This window comes from Bombus vancouverensis, chromosome 7 (assembly GCF_051014615.1).
Source record: "Bombus vancouverensis nearcticus chromosome 7, iyBomVanc1_principal, whole genome shotgun sequence".
NCBI classification, from domain to species: Eukaryota; Metazoa; Arthropoda; class Insecta; order Hymenoptera; family Apidae; genus Bombus; species Bombus vancouverensis.
Window position 1 is genome coordinate 5,085,391 of NC_134917.1, and position 17,120 is coordinate 5,102,510.

At 33.2% G+C, this 17,120-nt stretch overlaps 1 protein-coding gene across 7 annotated transcripts in view; it reads right to left on the reverse strand.

Annotated features, from left to right (window-relative positions):
- LOC117164223 (uncharacterized) overlaps window positions 1–17,120 on the reverse strand; it is a 335,191-nt gene that overhangs the window by 8,699 nt on the left and 309,372 nt on the right. For 5 of the 7 annotated variants that reach the window (XM_076619721.1, XM_033347140.2, XM_033347138.2 and 2 more), the window contains 2 exons: window positions 954–1,187; window positions 34–265 (listed from right to left, as the gene is read on the reverse strand). In XM_076619721.1, the coding sequence (XP_076475836.1) occupies window positions 34–265; window positions 954–1,187 (466 nt within the window). The remainder of the gene's footprint in view (window positions 1–33; window positions 266–953; window positions 1,188–17,120) is intronic. The other 2 variants (XM_076619722.1, XM_033347142.2) reach the window with 2 other exon arrangements.

Here is a 17,120-nt window from a genome sequence, read left to right on the forward strand (position 1 = left end):
GTTTGAAAAAAGAATTAAATGGGTTAAACGAACCTTGTGTCTTGCATTGGGACTGGTACCGGCGTGGTAAGATCAATATCTGCGTCGATCTCCGAAATGTCATCGGTGAATCCATTTGGAAGCGCTTCGTTATTTGCATGGAATTTCGCATCTCTTTTTGCACGGTGACGACTGACAAGAAGTCGTCCAATTACCAAGCCCAGGAAAATTAAAATACCGGCTGTGACCGACACTATGATGTAGAGGTAGAACTTTTCTTGATTTTCTGTATAAAACGAATCGAGTAAAATATAATAATGATACAGTTTAAGTATTTAACTAAAATTGAAATAAATTATAGGAGATTCGGGAAGGTTCAAGTCGCATGCAAATTTGCTAAAAATTCTGTCTACTGTTCTAAATGCAATGCCAAACACAAATGCGCAATCCTTTAGACTGCAAATCTCATAAATAAATCGCTGTTTCGAGCAATGAAATGCACTACTGTGTTTTTCTACTATGATCTCCAACTATCCTTCGCTTTTCTACGTGATGCAAATAAATACACTAAAAAGTTCATTATCTAGGCATACAACCATTTCTATAATTTTCAATCTTTTTCATTATTATTTAATCTCTTATTTGAAATACCATAAAAATAATATCTTCTTAACATTGTTTAACATATACCATATGGTACAAAAGGAAGTAATATTATCGATAGTCAGTATAAAGGATTATTGCCTAATTCAGATACAGTAAATTATCAATCGCAAGTAATATCCCGATAATTAACTATTCTTCCAACATCTGATAAGAACGAATTCTCCCTATACCGACATCTTCCCACATAGTATCTTTCAATCGTCGATAAAGTTGAGTGGGGAAACAAAATTCAGTGAGTGGAACCGATAAAGTAGACTTACCGACAGATCGAACGAGAAAAAGGGTTCAAAGTGTACCTCGATACTTACTCGATATAAACGAATAGGCATTGATCCATTCATTGATATATCCGACAACGACACGATCCTCTTCCGGAAAGGCGTAGACTACCGTGGTGCAATTAATCGGTGACATCGTACTGCTGGTAGTAACATCAGCCACATTGTTGTCGAACATAATCATCCCTTGCATAACTGTAGGTGTTAGGGGCGAGTCTTTCGCTCCTATACCAACCGATTTAAACTTGTTCGTTCGTGTGTCCACTGTGTATACGCGAGAAATATATGAATAGAGGAGATTGGTCCAGAAGAAATAAAAAGGAGGGAGAGAAAACAATGCACAAGTAAGTGCCAATAAGTTATATCGACCATTCCTCGTATGGTTATTTACAAGAAGCCGACAATCTAGCTGAATCTTTACGCAAATGCGATGGAAATAATATCAAAAAAAATTAAATACAGCGCACATTTTTTAATAACATAATATTTTATTAAAAATATTTATAAAATATTTATAAAATTTTATAAATATTTATATTTTATTTAAAACATTATATGCTGCAATCAGTATTTACATATGATTATCAGATTCGATTTCGCGAATAATACTGAAATGAAATTTAATACAAAGGTAATCGAATCGCGGTTGATTTATTTTACAGATAGCGTATTTCTTGGCAAGGCAACTGTGATTTATTCGCAGGTACGGATTATTTACATGAGTATTGGGAATAACATGATGTATAATGTAATCCTCCACCAAATTGTAATTGCGTCGTATTATTATGCATGTTGCGATCAATGCGAGTATACAAGGGTGCTGCGTAAGTGATAGAGCATACGTAGAAAATTTGTTATCAGAGAAAATATCGAGAAAAGTATACAGGATGAATTTACAAATTGGAAGCTGTACATTAAATAAAAGCTGAATTTTATTCAGGGCACAACTCAATTTGATTTATTTAAAATTGTTTTTATAGTGCACATCATTTAATAAATATTAAATGAAGTTCATGTGGCAGTTTCTGACGATACTTCAACGCGGTTATTGATTTCGGAACTAAACTTAATAGATTTTCTGCTTATGTGTGCATATTGAGTTCTGTAATCAGGATAGTTTATATTTAATTTTCCGCTAGTTAAGATGAGTTAAAATTTTTAATTGGAATTTTCAATAATAATTTCGTCCTTTTTTCCTTTTTTTATATATTTCATGAAATAGTTGATTTCTGAATTTATTTTCTGGATGTTCCAAAAAAAACTAGACTCATTCATATACATGTCTGTAATAAACTGAATAAAATCTCTTGTATTACTTTAATACAAATTCTCAAAAAGAAATTACATATTCACCAACATACTACATATTGAATAAAATACTAATTCTATGCAAGTTAAGTATTGTCTTTAATGTATTATAAAATTGTATATTATAAATTGTTTATAATACCATATAATATAATTGTTTATACTGCCATATAAATTCTCTGATAAATATGTATAGTATAAATCCTCCTATCCAAACTACTTTTTTCAAAGAATCAAACATATAAAATATATAAAACCATATCCATCCCACTATTTCGATACTCCGACCTTAAAATTCAGCAACCTTTAACAAAACATAGATCGTAAAACATAGAAGTGGTATCTTTAATACTAAAAAATCCTCTCGATTATAAAGTTTAACAATCTTAAAGATGTCAAAAGTTGGACAGACATTAAACAAAGTTCGTTCGGTGTCTTTGTTGGACAATCGGAACTGGCCCGTAAAACGCGACGGGTTTTCCCTGACATGATGGGTTGAAATAACGGTGAACGAGAGTCCGGCGCGCGGGGGGTCTGTCGATAACCCGTTCGACGTGTCGTTCACCCCGTGTTTTTCACGGATCGATGGTCCGGTAAAGGAGATACTGATACTCCGCGCTTTCGACAGGTTTTCAGTGCTCAGACAGGCCGCGAACGGATATTTTTCAGAGAAGCCTCACGCTTCGTGAATGCCAATGGGAATGGAAATTCGAAGTTCGCGTATTATACATCAGCACACGGCACAGGGGCTTTGTCACTCGCGCCGCAGAAATACGTGACATACACGTGGATTTCTTGATCGGTATGCATTGTGTTTAGGTAAGAACATCCACGAAGACGGCACGGCATCTCTACGTTCCTATCGGCAAGCGTCAAATTCGGGAGGTTGTGATTGTCGTGAGAATGATCCGGAAGCAGTGCATGTCAAGTTATGCTTCGAATGCTCAAGATACAATGTTTCTTTTTAAAAGAAAGATCTATGTTATATTTAATATGCGATCTATGTATCTAAATATGTGAACTTGAAAAATGAAAAGCAAATTGAACAATCGAATGTAAATTGACTTTTGGATACGGTACTAAGTATTATCCCATGTTTAAATATTTTATCTATCATTGCGAAACAGTCACGGAAACTATATCTTTATTAATTTTTTGTGTCGTTTTTATTTTTCTTTGTTCAACTTAAAGTATTTCTTGATGGAACTTTACTTACATGGCAAAAGTAAAAAATTATAGATATAATTTCTCGATTAAGAAAAATAGAAAAGAACAGCGACTTGAATTGATTTCTTCCAATAATAAATATTGTGTAAAAGAATTGAAATGATGCCTGTTTTGCAATCGTATAATAGTCTGCAGCTATTTGCTGATTGATTTATAAAGGAATATGATTAGCGAAGATGAAAAATAAATAATTAAAAAGATGCAATTAATTCTAAATTCTAAATTACTAAATTTGAAAAGAAAATTTGAAAATATAAGAAATATGTGGATTTTTCGTTCCCACTATTAAATCACTTTCAATGTTTTAATAATCGAATGAAATTACACTAAAGCTCTTTAAACGTACGTATAAATAATGAACCGCAAACTTACGATCTTTACAAGCGACGAATCTGACGCCTCCTTTTATTTGATTTAAAAAACCGAGGCACTTTGTCGCGGTTCTTCGTCAGACCGTTTCGAGGACACTGATTTACGCAAACGAGGTCTCTGTGCAGCGCTATTCTGTCGACGCGAGAAAATTTTAATGAGAATCAGCGAATAACCTACCGCGACATTTTGAATCGTCATCGATATGGTGAAGAAACCTGAACCGAGCGTATACGTTTCGTTCACGATATTGATAGAATCAATATTTTTTCATGCTTTTGAACAATTAAATTGCGTTAAGCGCTATTTTTACACCGTGTAATATATTCTCTTTGCATTGTATTTTAAAAGTGAATTCTTTTGTTTTTTCAGATCACATTGCGATAAGAAGAAGAAAAATAAATGTTACTCAGGACATTTTCAGTAGATTCTTAATAAGAATAAAGAAAATATTCCATTTCCTCTAAAAAGTTTAGTGAAGTTAGTGGAAGCTCATAGTTTCATATTATATATGTCGGGTTTACATTAGAATTAGGGTTAGGGGCGTGAAACGAATCTTCGTTTGGGTTACACGTTGTCGTTATGCAATGGAGAAGACATTGACTAGTGCAAATACGATTATTATAGAACCGGACAAGTAACCGCGGTAGTTAGGTGCTCGAGAAACTAATGACAATGATCCTAGGTTCAATAACGAATCCGCGGTCGACGGGATGATAGATGAACGTACTCACAAAATCTAAGTCGGACGCGTAATATTCACTGGTCGTAAAAAGTTACTCCTTTCATCAATGAGATCACGAGAAAGAATGTCTTTCCCGTCCCGATCATGCCACAGAGGAAAACTATAATGGGGTGTGTCTAAGGACACGAGATCATCGGATTCGTCGAGAAAAGCCTTCGTTCAGAAAGTAAGGGAAATTGGAGTTGCTAATTGGTCAATCTCCATATCGGTGGTTAGAAAAAGATGCTAACCGCCCTCGAGGGAAAGTTGCTAGTGGGAGACGCCGCTCGTTGAAAAATATGTCTCCCCTATCTTCCCGTAGTTGGGACAAAGACTGTTTGTCTGTTTGAAGGACTTTAGTTAACTAAACCTTAAGATTTATAACGGGCCCTCGAGCTAGCCGAACATGTACTGCGGAGACGCATCGACATCTGGCAATCATCTTACTCGAAGAATAGGGTCTGCGTGTGGCGAGCCACAGGACAGAAACCGTTGGAATGTTTACTGTCGCGTGTCGCCACGAATATTTCTTTTAAGGAGAGCTATAGAATTACTCCATACCTTTGTTAGACAAAGCGTTCATCCCGTGACCGCGGCTACGTTCGGCGACTGACTGTCGCCTCGAGCCCAAGCTCATTATCACAATTCTCGAATAATTACAATCGGGTTGAATAACTACAATTGTTTGATTACAGCTATAGTAGACTCTAGGTTACAATGTTGCGGGATTATCCAAAATTCCAAAGGCTCCGGTGTTCTTTTCATCTCCGACATATATATCTGAATTTAAACAGTTAAATCCAGAAATTTCACTAGAATTCATACCTGTTTGCGATCAGACGATATTTTGAAATTTCGAGATTTCTAATTAACAACTTCAAGAGACATTTAAGTCTTACTTGAAAATACATCCGTGTCCTATGTTTCTATTTAACACGAAATTAATAAATTTCAATAAAGTCACTAAATATCATTTTCAATGAAACTGGTAACATTGGAAGTTTTATTAAAAATTTAGTGATTTCATCTGTGCAACAACTTAATAAATTGTTTAATAGAAACATGTTTTACTTAATTTGAAAATTATACTATTACCGCACATCACTTCCCTTCGTGCTTGGAGCATCCAAAACTGAGAAAATTTTGAGAGAAATTCTACGAAATCCCTGTACATTGCAATCATCCATTTTCACTGCAGTTTATCTATCTCCCGTCCACGAGTAGTTGAATATTTTGATATTTGCGGATTTCGCATAAATATCTACCTTAGTTTCTTTTATGGATTTATTATACTGTCCTATAATCCTATTGCCATTTTCGGCCAATATTAAGCAATATTTATTATAGCAAATAATATTGATAGAATTATTATAGAGATAGGTAGGTAAGAGAAAACGTACATATAGGAATCATATGAAGTGATAAAATCACCTCATGAGGAATCATCAAGGTGATAAAAATGTATGAGTGCTAAGATGATAAAAAAGAAGTTTCAGATGATTTTATTCTCTGTCTGTTACTTCTTCGTTGTGCTATCTTGATATGTTCATTTCTTATAAAGTTTAGTATATATTTCTATACTTTTAGGTGGGCATCAACCATTTGAGATTGATAATCATGAGATCAGAGCCATGCATGCGTGCTGATGATTTCAGTCTATTCACGTTTTCGGTTACCGATTTGTACAGTAACTTTATCAACATTGTTTATTAATAAATATTTCTTATTTAATCCAAGAATAATATCAAGATTATAGGATAACATAATAAATTCATTAAAAAAAATAAGTCATAAGATGTTTATGCAAAAGCCGCAAATACGTAAGTATTCGAATACGTACGCAGAGAAGAGTATATAGACATATTACTTTCACTCACTTCTATTTAAAGTTTCCCAGATCCAAACTTATACACGAGAAACAGTTCTTTAACTGACACGCGATCAGCTTCGAAACTAAAATATTTGTTACTTTTTTCGCACAAAGATTTCCGGAGACTGATCTTTCGACGCGACCACGACACACGTGAAACTATTCCGGTGACATACAGTAAGCAAACATTTAAAACGCGAACGCTATCAGCACTTCTCGTGATTTGCACAAGCGGCCAGATAATGTCGGTGTTTCGAATGTATTCTCAAATATTTGGTTATGTAACTGGGCTGGTGCGATAATCAGTGTCTAACTACAAGGTTTCGGACAGTCATTATTTAACTTTTGTACGTTATAACTCATAACGTAAAGTTGAAGAAGGAATAATATGCATTATATATTACATATTAATTTTATAAAAGAATTGAAATGGTAAAAAAGTAAAAAGCATTTTTTTTTTTAGTGAGAAAGAATTTAAGTATTTTGGGAGGAGTTATAAATGTTGTATAGAATATCTAACTTATTTTAGTTTTTTAAGACTGTGACAAGATAACGCTATAGAAAAATGATAATATAAATAAACAAATCTGAATGACTCGATAAATTTTTTACCATTTATTTTGCGATGATATCTATAATTAATGTCGTAGATAATATAACAAAATTGCTCTTCATTTTTATTCCTTGGAATTGCATTTCTCTAATCTTTTTCCTAATATAATTTTATTTACCTGAACAAACGACAACATGAAGAAAGAACGTTGGGAATAGAAATCATGCAATTTTCAACATAGATGCAATTATTTACACAAGAGAATAGAAACTGGTGATATCTAGCAACCAATAGATTGAATTACGATAATAATAACTTAAAACAAAGAGATTATATATAATCCAATATGCCTGACAAATCAGAATCATTGTAATGTGCAATGAGTTAACTAAAAAGGTTTCTATCATTCAAAAAAAAAATTTACATCGCAATGTGTTATAGATGTTTTAATTTCTTTAACTTCATAAAATTATAGAATTTAATTGTAACAAAAATAATGAGAAAAAAAATTGTAAATTAAACATTATGTTGACACAACGTTGGTTCTCAATGGGTGTATTAGTATTTTACTGTTATGAAATTTGCGATATAAAACAATATGTATGCATGGTATAATGTTTTAATGAAATATGTAATAAACTACAACGTATTACCCAGCCTTTGCGTATATAAATTTTAATATTGTTTTAATAAATTCTCGCTTGTGAGGTTGCTAAATATCCGGAAGGTACAAGACGTGCTACAGAAATTTATTCGTTTTATTAATCCGCACTGACATATGTACGTATGCTAATTACAAGTTATTAAATAATAAATCAAATAACGTAATTCATCTTGTGTACGAAACATTAGCTATAATAATGAAAATATGTTGGTTTTATCAAACGTCATGTTCTTTTGAAAAAGATGTATTAATTATTCACAGGATTTCATTTTTTTCTCGTAATCCTCCATTCACTTTGAATGGTTGCTCATATTGGAAGAGCTTTATAGTAAATCAAGATTTGAAGAAAAAGATATATATGATAAGTATGTTTAATTAATAGTATCACACTATTGTTCGCGTATACGAATGGTATACAATTTAAATTTCCAAAAATGCATCTTATGAAAAATTACTTAAAAACTGATCCCTTTTACTACTCTGACAGACAGTTCTAACATTAACATAGAAACATTCTAAAACATGAAATAAAAAATATGAAAGCGTGGGGTGACTCAAATATAATTTCAATTCCAGGCAACCATTTAGTTTGCGTTTTAGTTGACGATTAACAAGGGATCAGCAGCCATTCTCGTGCGGACACGAGAAATCCTATAAAAAAGGCTCGTCGCTTAACAGACTGCCGTTCAACTGATCCTCATTAATGGCATTTGAAACGCGTGGATATCGAGAACGGAAGCATCTGTATTAGTATGCTGTTACATTGACGATTGTTCCGTCACAGATTGGTCTATCGGCCGCGATCTGCTATCAATACACGAGGAACACTATGAACCCAATCTAATCTTGATTAGATTCATAGGAATGGTTTTGGAAATTTTGTTCTGCTTCGACATGCCGACTCTCAACGAGGAAATAGTGTAAGCGCGAAAGATATCGACCAGTCGGACAAACAATTTTCGCGCTCGACAAGATGTTGAATAAATTCCTAAACCCTCTTCGATTACGATAAACGTACAACATATATCGTTTTTAGATCTCGCGCTTGTGTATGGAGGTATTTTTGAAATTTATGTAGATGTCCTTTATATATGGAGAAAGTGAATGTATTAGGTTATCCGGAAAGTGTCTTTCTTTTACAGACACGTCTTTTACAACGACGCATCTTTATACAAACATGAAACCTAATCTGTCAAACGTTGTAATTTTTATCTTGATAAAACAAAATGGATCATACGTAATTCGATAAAATAATATAAAACGAAAAAAGTTGTGCATCTATTATTTCCTTATAAAACGAAAGAAACTTTTCGGACGACCTAATATAATGGGCAAGAACATCTAGCAATATGTTACGTGAATTTTATACTTTTGAATAAGAACAAAAGCAATGAACTATTTTACGCAAGTTCCGTTTAATTAATCTATATTATATAACGTTAAAAGATCAAAAATATAGATTGCGTAGTAATTTTCTATAATATTATATTCTGAAATCATAAGGTATCGTTTAAACACATTTTGGATTCTAATATTGATTGAACCATGTACTTACGTAATTCCGAATAGATGATCAAAGGTATCTCCAGAATTCCGCTGAACTGATTAAACATTTTAACCGCGTCGAAGTTTCGTTGTTTTACGATCAAACGTAACGTTGTTTTATTGGCAATAATGATGCCCGCGGTTTCGTCGCACGTAACGCGTCTCATTAGGAGATTTAATGGGTTGTCGCTTGTTTCCCACAGCAGTTTATGGATCAGGTTTAATTGTCCATCTATCGGTCACTTCTTTCCGGAAATAAAACTGTATCACGCGTTAATGAGATTGTTAATTAATACAGAATCACGAACGATCATCCGGTAAAATTGATACCCTTGACACGACCAATAAATCCACAGTTTATAACACGATTATTTATTTTACAATTCCTATAAAATTATCATGATCTTTCGACGCAAAAAATATACATTTTTGGAGATTTCACTAAAATTCCCACGCTTGTTATGAAATTTATATTCATATGTGTGTGTCACTTTGCTTTTAAAATAATTCAAGATTTAAAAGTTAAAATTAGAATTTCCATTCGAAATTTTATTACATTGTATTTTACAGACATTTCTTTCGGAAAGAATTTGTGTTGAAAGTTGCAAACATATTTAGTACATTTTTAAAATGTAGGTAATATTATACGAACTCTTTTTGAAACTCCTTTTTTGAAGAGCGGTTCAACAATAATTTGGTCGATAATGATGATCCATCATATTATTAGATTATCATTTTAAATACAAAATAATGCTTGTATTTGAAACAATAATACGGGTCGAAACGCTGCACTTCCAAATTGAAAACCATCATGGTAAATTGTTTCCATAACATTATGAAACGTCCATACATTACAATTGAAGACACCGATAATTGAAGCGATCGCTACGTATAAAACGCAATTTATATGTATATACAATATAATAGAATGTTTTGCAAATGATATTATTGCGACGTTTTCTATGTTCCAGCTTTTAGCTCATGAAACTGCTAATCATAACGTAATGGCTGCTGCAGTGTAGATTACTTTTGAATTAATTTATTTAATTAATAGCGTAATGAAATGATGAGTTTTACTTATAAAATATTTGCACCTTTATTGTGAAAATATCTTACACTTTTGGCGCGAGTTGCATGGAATGCCTAATTTTAAGTGCTCGTACAAAAAAAATTGTAAAAATTTCTCTTCGTGTTCTTTTCTCTTCTTTCGTGTATGATAACATAATTGAAAGGACAAAAGAATTCAAAGAAAAATTTAAAAAATTCGTATTATATCTTCTTTTTGTCTATTTATACAGTCTATAGATTCATATAGGTCATAATGACAACATAAGAAGTTCGTTCAAAAATAGGATTCTCTTTTTAATACAATGGAAGTTAATTGCAATATTCAGAAAATGGTCATAACAGCACTTCTTGTTACATTCTTCCTGAATTAATAGTCATTAGATCGAGAGACAGTTCCATGTCTGTGTTTCTTCTTCGAGAAAAGAACTTTAGATGCAACCCCCTCCTGCTGGCAACTTCTCCAAGTTTATCGTCAATCTTGTCGCAACGGTACCAACAACTTCTGGCCGGAGGGTTTGAACTAACTTCCTGGCGACGCGCATCGAAACCGAGTCACCAGCGTTAGTTAGCTAATAAGTTTTTTGTCGAACATCTTCGCCATCACGGTGTGTATTTTGCGTCATTATCGAGAATGCTTTACGGACGATTTAATCTAAAACTTTCGCGCTATAACACGGGTTCGATGATTTTCAATGGGATCATACAGGGTGAAAAGCTTACCAACAGGATCGGTTAAAATGGTTGAAGAATTATCTACTTGAATGATTTTGTTGCACGAACGAAGTTCATTTGACAACGTGCTGAAAGTTTCAATATGTAACCTGATTTTCGAAAAATTTCTGACGTGTTAAATTGTGTCTTTGATGGTTAACGAATTGTGAAATGTAATTGTTTTGAAAGAATCACAAAAGAATTTCAGCACTATTTACTTTACAGATGAATGAATATATTGTTCATTGTTTAACTTTTAAAAAAATGTGTGTTATTTTTTTAATATCATTTTCTTAGTCAATTGAACTGCTATTGATATAGGATATCGAGTATATTATTACACTGATATTAATAATTATTGTTTATGTTATAAATTAGAAGAGGACGGTATATGAAACGAAAGTAAAAATGTTTTTACCACGTGAAAATTGTTTATTTTCTTACTGTTTAAATCTCTATTATATAAAAATATCAATTTTCATTAAAAGAAATCACAAAATACTTCAAATATATTCAAATTATAAATAGAATTCAAGTTACAAAATATTTTTTTTGTTTTCTTAAATACAATAAAATTATTTTGATTACAACATTGGGACTATGTTTTAAACCTTAATTAAATCTTTATTGTAATAAAATAAGTGTTTTGTCTAGCATTGGCATTCTTGATTTACTACAAAATAATATTGTGCGACACACGCAACAATTCAGTGATGACCCAGACAGTGAATCAATTTGAGGAAATTTCGCCAGTGTTAGTTATCTAATCGGAATGAAATTATACCTGAAGCATATTAGTATACTCTCGTTACTATCTGTCAAATCTATCTCCCGTTATTGTCAAATTAGTTATCGATAGTTCAATCTTCGATATAACGTCTATGTAAGTCTCAATTGCCTGCAGGGTCATTACCTCTGAGAATAATTAAGCCTGGTCAGCGATAAAAATGAAAGATATGCAATGGATAAATATAGAAATAAAAGAAACAGCTGAAACATCCACTCTTTTACAATCTTCTATTTGTTTACGAAATTTATTCAACCGAATAAATTTATTTCGCGTAAAATATTGTTAATCATATTAATTAATCCCCTAAAAATGACAAATATATTTCGTCTTGCGTCATAGCAAAAGCTAAATCGTTCATGTTCAAGGCCATTTCCTACTATTCTAGGCTTTCGAAAAATCCGAAAAGATTCTGAAATGTTTATCAATATTCTTCCAATAAAAGTAAAAATAATTTCAAAGTTTAAGATAAATATATGAAATTGGCGTTTAAATATTATGAAACATTAATTCTTAAAAATATTAAAAATTTAAGAATATTACGAGCTTAAAACCGTACGTACGTTTCTTCGGTTATACAAATACATTTTCCTCGTCGTGCAATTAATGGGGGCGCGACGAATAAAAAGCAATGTGAAATGCGCGAGAACGAACGTTAAACGTGTACCGAAATAATCCGGCGTGACAAACGTAATAACCAGAACGTGAAAGTATAATAACAAGGACCAGCTTGTTGGTATTCTTCGTGGAAATTCAACTGTATTTCCGTGCTATGTCGTAAAGTTTGCCGACGATCGCAAGCTCTTGCTAGGGATGCAGGAATTCTAGCCCAAAGGGCTTGAAAGTTTGCGCAACTGCAACAGTTACAGTGCCAGACATTGATACCACGACAGCTGTTCGATAATTGCACCTTCATCGATCAAGTTGGACTTGCACACAAATAAACACGACAAGGATTATCTCTAGACCTTTGTATTTTAGTCCCTCTCAATTCGATTTATATATTGATTAAATTTATTATGAGAGAATTTTTTATATTTAATTTTTAGATAATATTGGTACTGTAAGATTTGTTTTATTTAGTTTCAATTTTTTGTCATTTCAAAATTTTTATATTATGTACAAATTTTATATTATATCTTATATTTTATATAGAACCATATGTGATTAGTTACCTTAAAATGTTATTAATAGAACAAATAATTCGTTATAACATATTTTAATGCAAGCAACAAAAAGAAAATGGATCAATTCAAAATGAAATTTATTCCACCTTTATTCGTCGCAGTTGAAAGTTTTGCGAATTTCAAGAGGAAATCGATTTTGAAAGGGATTACTTAATAAAAGATTAACGTTTACCGAGCATAGAACATCGAAATTCTTTGGCAATGTGTAAACTTCCCGCTCACTCACGTTAAATTATTCACTTAACTGTTACGAGTTTTAAACTCGTGTTACCAGCAGACTTTTAGCTAGATTAAACAGTGAAAGTTTCAATGTTTAACTGTGTCATTGTTGAACGTGTGGTTCATAGAAATGATCCACTTAAGAAACAGCAAGTTGCATACATCTTGCAACACTGTTTCCTTCTTTGTCTGATTAAATTCTCTTTATATGTAACTTTCCTATCTCCGTTTATTTTAAAACAGAGAAAGATATTCAGAAAAAATAGTTATAAATAAGTCTCAACACGTTTCCTTTCACACATTAATCAAGTTCATCTGATATAAATACACGTAACCAATAAAAATTTAGGATGACAAACAAAGAAGAAGAATATCAATTTGACCCAATATAGAATTCAATTTCCAGCGTGTTACAATTTTTAACCCTTGTCGATGTCGAGTTGGAACGCGCGAAGCCAGCAAATTCATTTCGCGTATCGATTGTGGGAATTTAATTTTGTCCAAAGGGACCCGTTGGTCATTGATGAGTTCGACTTCGATTCCGGTTGAAAGCTAACAGAAAGGAGAGATCAATTATGAAGTTTGCTTATCTAATCGTCCGCAAGAGATTATGCGAACGGGAAGGATGCCGCGTTTTCATCGAAAACTTTGCCAATATTTTCTTTGCCGGTGAAATGAAACGACAGGAGGTGCCAGATCAAACTTCGCCAATGACATCTGATGGAAATGATACGATCGACTTTCCTGAGTGGCAGCATCCTGTCCCCCATTGCCTTTAATTAACGACCAGTTACGACGCGTTATCGTGTCGGGTGTGTGTCTTCGGCCTAGTGCACCATCCGTGACTTCTCTGTGATCTGTGTCCCCGAGCTGGGCCCTGAAATACGTCCACAAGGATGTGTGGGTGCTTTTAATTAGACGACTGAATTATTTGCACGAGTCAGTAACACAATGCTTGTTTGTGGGAGAAAGCGGTCGTTAAAGCCCGCAGTCGAATGAACCATTCATGGAACTGATTTTCAGAGTTTTGCTTGAATGCGGATTCATGGTTGTTATAGTGACACCGGAGATCTCGTGGGTGAAATCGTAATCACGCTCTGTAATTATAATTGCGTTTTGTTTTGTATGTGGTTCTGTGAGCCAATTTGCGTTGAGCAAATTAGGGGACTTTAAAGGTAGACAGGTGAAATGTATGAATGGTTGGTTGGTTACTTAATTCTCTATATGTGGATTTTTTGTACACATGAGGAAGAAAAGTTATTTAATAGTGATTGATTATAGTTTTTCATTCTAACGAGAGAAGTAAAAACTAATGAATGCACTAAATGAATTATTCGACGATAAAGTAATAGAACAAGACGCGAAAAGAATATAACTTTTTAACGATATTTCAAGTCTATCACATTATATTTTGTATGTATCTTAATAAAAATATTATTATTGATTGTATCACTGTTGAAAGTAACCTACCCAACTGGAACAAGTCGATTTTCCTTTCGATTATAATTGGAAAATTAGAAGAAAAATGAGTGGTTCAAAGTGATCTATAATATCTTTTACTGAAATTTTATTGATTACAACTTTTTAAAATGAACGGTCGCTTTATAATAGTAATATAACAGTAATAGAATCTTTCACCGTCCCAGGAAAACCATATACAAAATTGTTCTTCACAAATATTATCATAATCATCCTTCTCATGAACAAACCAAGCTTTGCATTTGTATTTACCTACGCTTTCTTTAAATTATGCTCGTCCTCATTCTAATTTATCTTTTGCACGGTGTATTATATTTTTTGAGCTTGCTTTGTCGGCTAGTTATTCCTTTTATACTATGATTTCTTGAATACACTGCGAATAAATTCATTTGTACGTTCGCTCGATTTTTGGTTCACTTTTACGTTAGTTAGTTACTCTATCGCTTTATAAGAACTTTTCACCTACCTTTTCTCGCTTTTTTCAATTAGTTTGCTTTCTACGCTACGCCAACATCTTTCTCCCATTTTATTTCTTCCTTCCGACGTTATTCCTCTTTGTGTTGCCTCTTGTTTCTCATCCATCGTTAGCTTTTCCTACTGATGTTGATGTATGTTTCGATGCGGTCTTTAGTTTATTTTTCTTTACTTCATCTCTCTGCAAAAGACTTCTTTCCTTTTTTCCTCTCGGATACCTTTCTACCCCACAAATACTCGATTTTCAAACTTCCGCTTCATCCATCCAACTTCTTCGAATTTCCTTAACAATCAAGCTCTTCTTTCATGATAATTAATCTTTCTTTCGGGTACTTTATTCATTATATTTTCATCATCGGTTCTTTAATAAAAATTCTTTTCAAGTTTTTTACAATTACCTATTCATTTGTTAATTTCTCGATTCTTCAGCGAATCACAACCATCCGTGCAACATGAGTAAAAAATTATTCTTTTTGTTTTATAACTATAGATCTGAAACGGAATTCTTCCACAACAATGTTCGATAAAGATTCCATTATAGACAATACATTGTAGAATAAGGCTAATTAATCCTCGATCGGATAATATTTCCTTACTGAAAAAACCTTCCGACTGCGAATTTTCATGTCGATCTCTTTCTTCCATCCTTTATTCATTCTTCGCCCCCACTTTAATTCTAGTTTACAAAAGAAAAGGTATTTGAACGAGATCGAGTGAAATGTCGTTCTTCGATCGCTTTATTGCATTCAGCGTGTGATCGGGGTTGGCTGACTTCCCTGAACGAAGAAAGAAAAAAAGAAAATAACGTGTGTGTGTAGGTGAGTCGAGGCAAAGGTACGTCGATAATCCTTGCTCGGCGTGGGTATCCTTTCATATTTTAACAAGGTCGAACAGAGAATTTTAGCAACTCCCGACGTAGGTGGCGTTAAAGGGACCACGCTTCGAGAAAATTGGATTTTGAGGAGGTTTGATTGGATTAAGAGCGGCGACGATAGACACGCATGGTGAAAAGGTAATTTCGTTCACTCGGCTAATAAAACTGGCACGCTTTTCCATTCTTTTCTCTCAGAGTTGGTTACTCCTCTGTGCTTAACGAATGGATACCTGCGCCCCTTGATATATTAGGCTAAGGCCTTGATTTTCTGATAGTTGGGAACTTTTTCTTTTTAAGTGCTAGGATGTAGAGTCTTCTAGACGCCAAATTAACCAACTCTATAAATTGAAATACAAAGAACAAAATAATACAAATATTACTCATTGCCCTCATATGAAAAATAAATTCATGAAAATAAGTCATTTTCTTTTTCGGAATTGAACACTATGCATATAAATAACGAAATTAGCAATAAACAAATTGACGCAGTTAAGGAACAAAAAGAAAAATGAAAGACTGTAACATTTGTCTATTTCACAATGAACTAATGAATATTGAAAAAGGTCTACAGAGAATTTTAGAAATTTTTTATAAAAAATACCGCAGAAAGAAATAATAATTATGACAGTGCAATAAAACCATCAGGAACCAACAACCTGGCAAACCGCAAAGACGAAGCTTAATTAAACTCCAAATCGCGATGCTATATAGCTTTACGAAGTTCCTATTATACACAGAATGATCTCCGTTAATTTAGTTGTACAATGTCCCACAACAAATCATTGATTCCTAGTGGTAACTCTTTAATTATCCCTTTGCAAACAATTCATACGTGGTACACGACTCTAACGATATCAGACGACTGGTGTGTCAAAGTATCGTGCTAACACGATCAGTCTAGGATCTCATTTACGTTCAATTCGCTAATATTACAACAAACTTGCGAATTATTCAATTTGGTCCGATAGATGGACGCTTAAATAGCCAACAATGAATAGTTTACTCGTGATTGGTCTAATTACTAAGGGACCTTCTAAAATTCTACCTATCAATTTTCATGTGATACTTTTGTCCTGTCACCGGACTCACTGTTCTGTTCAGACTTTCAAGAATGAGATACCCTCGAGCGGAAACTACT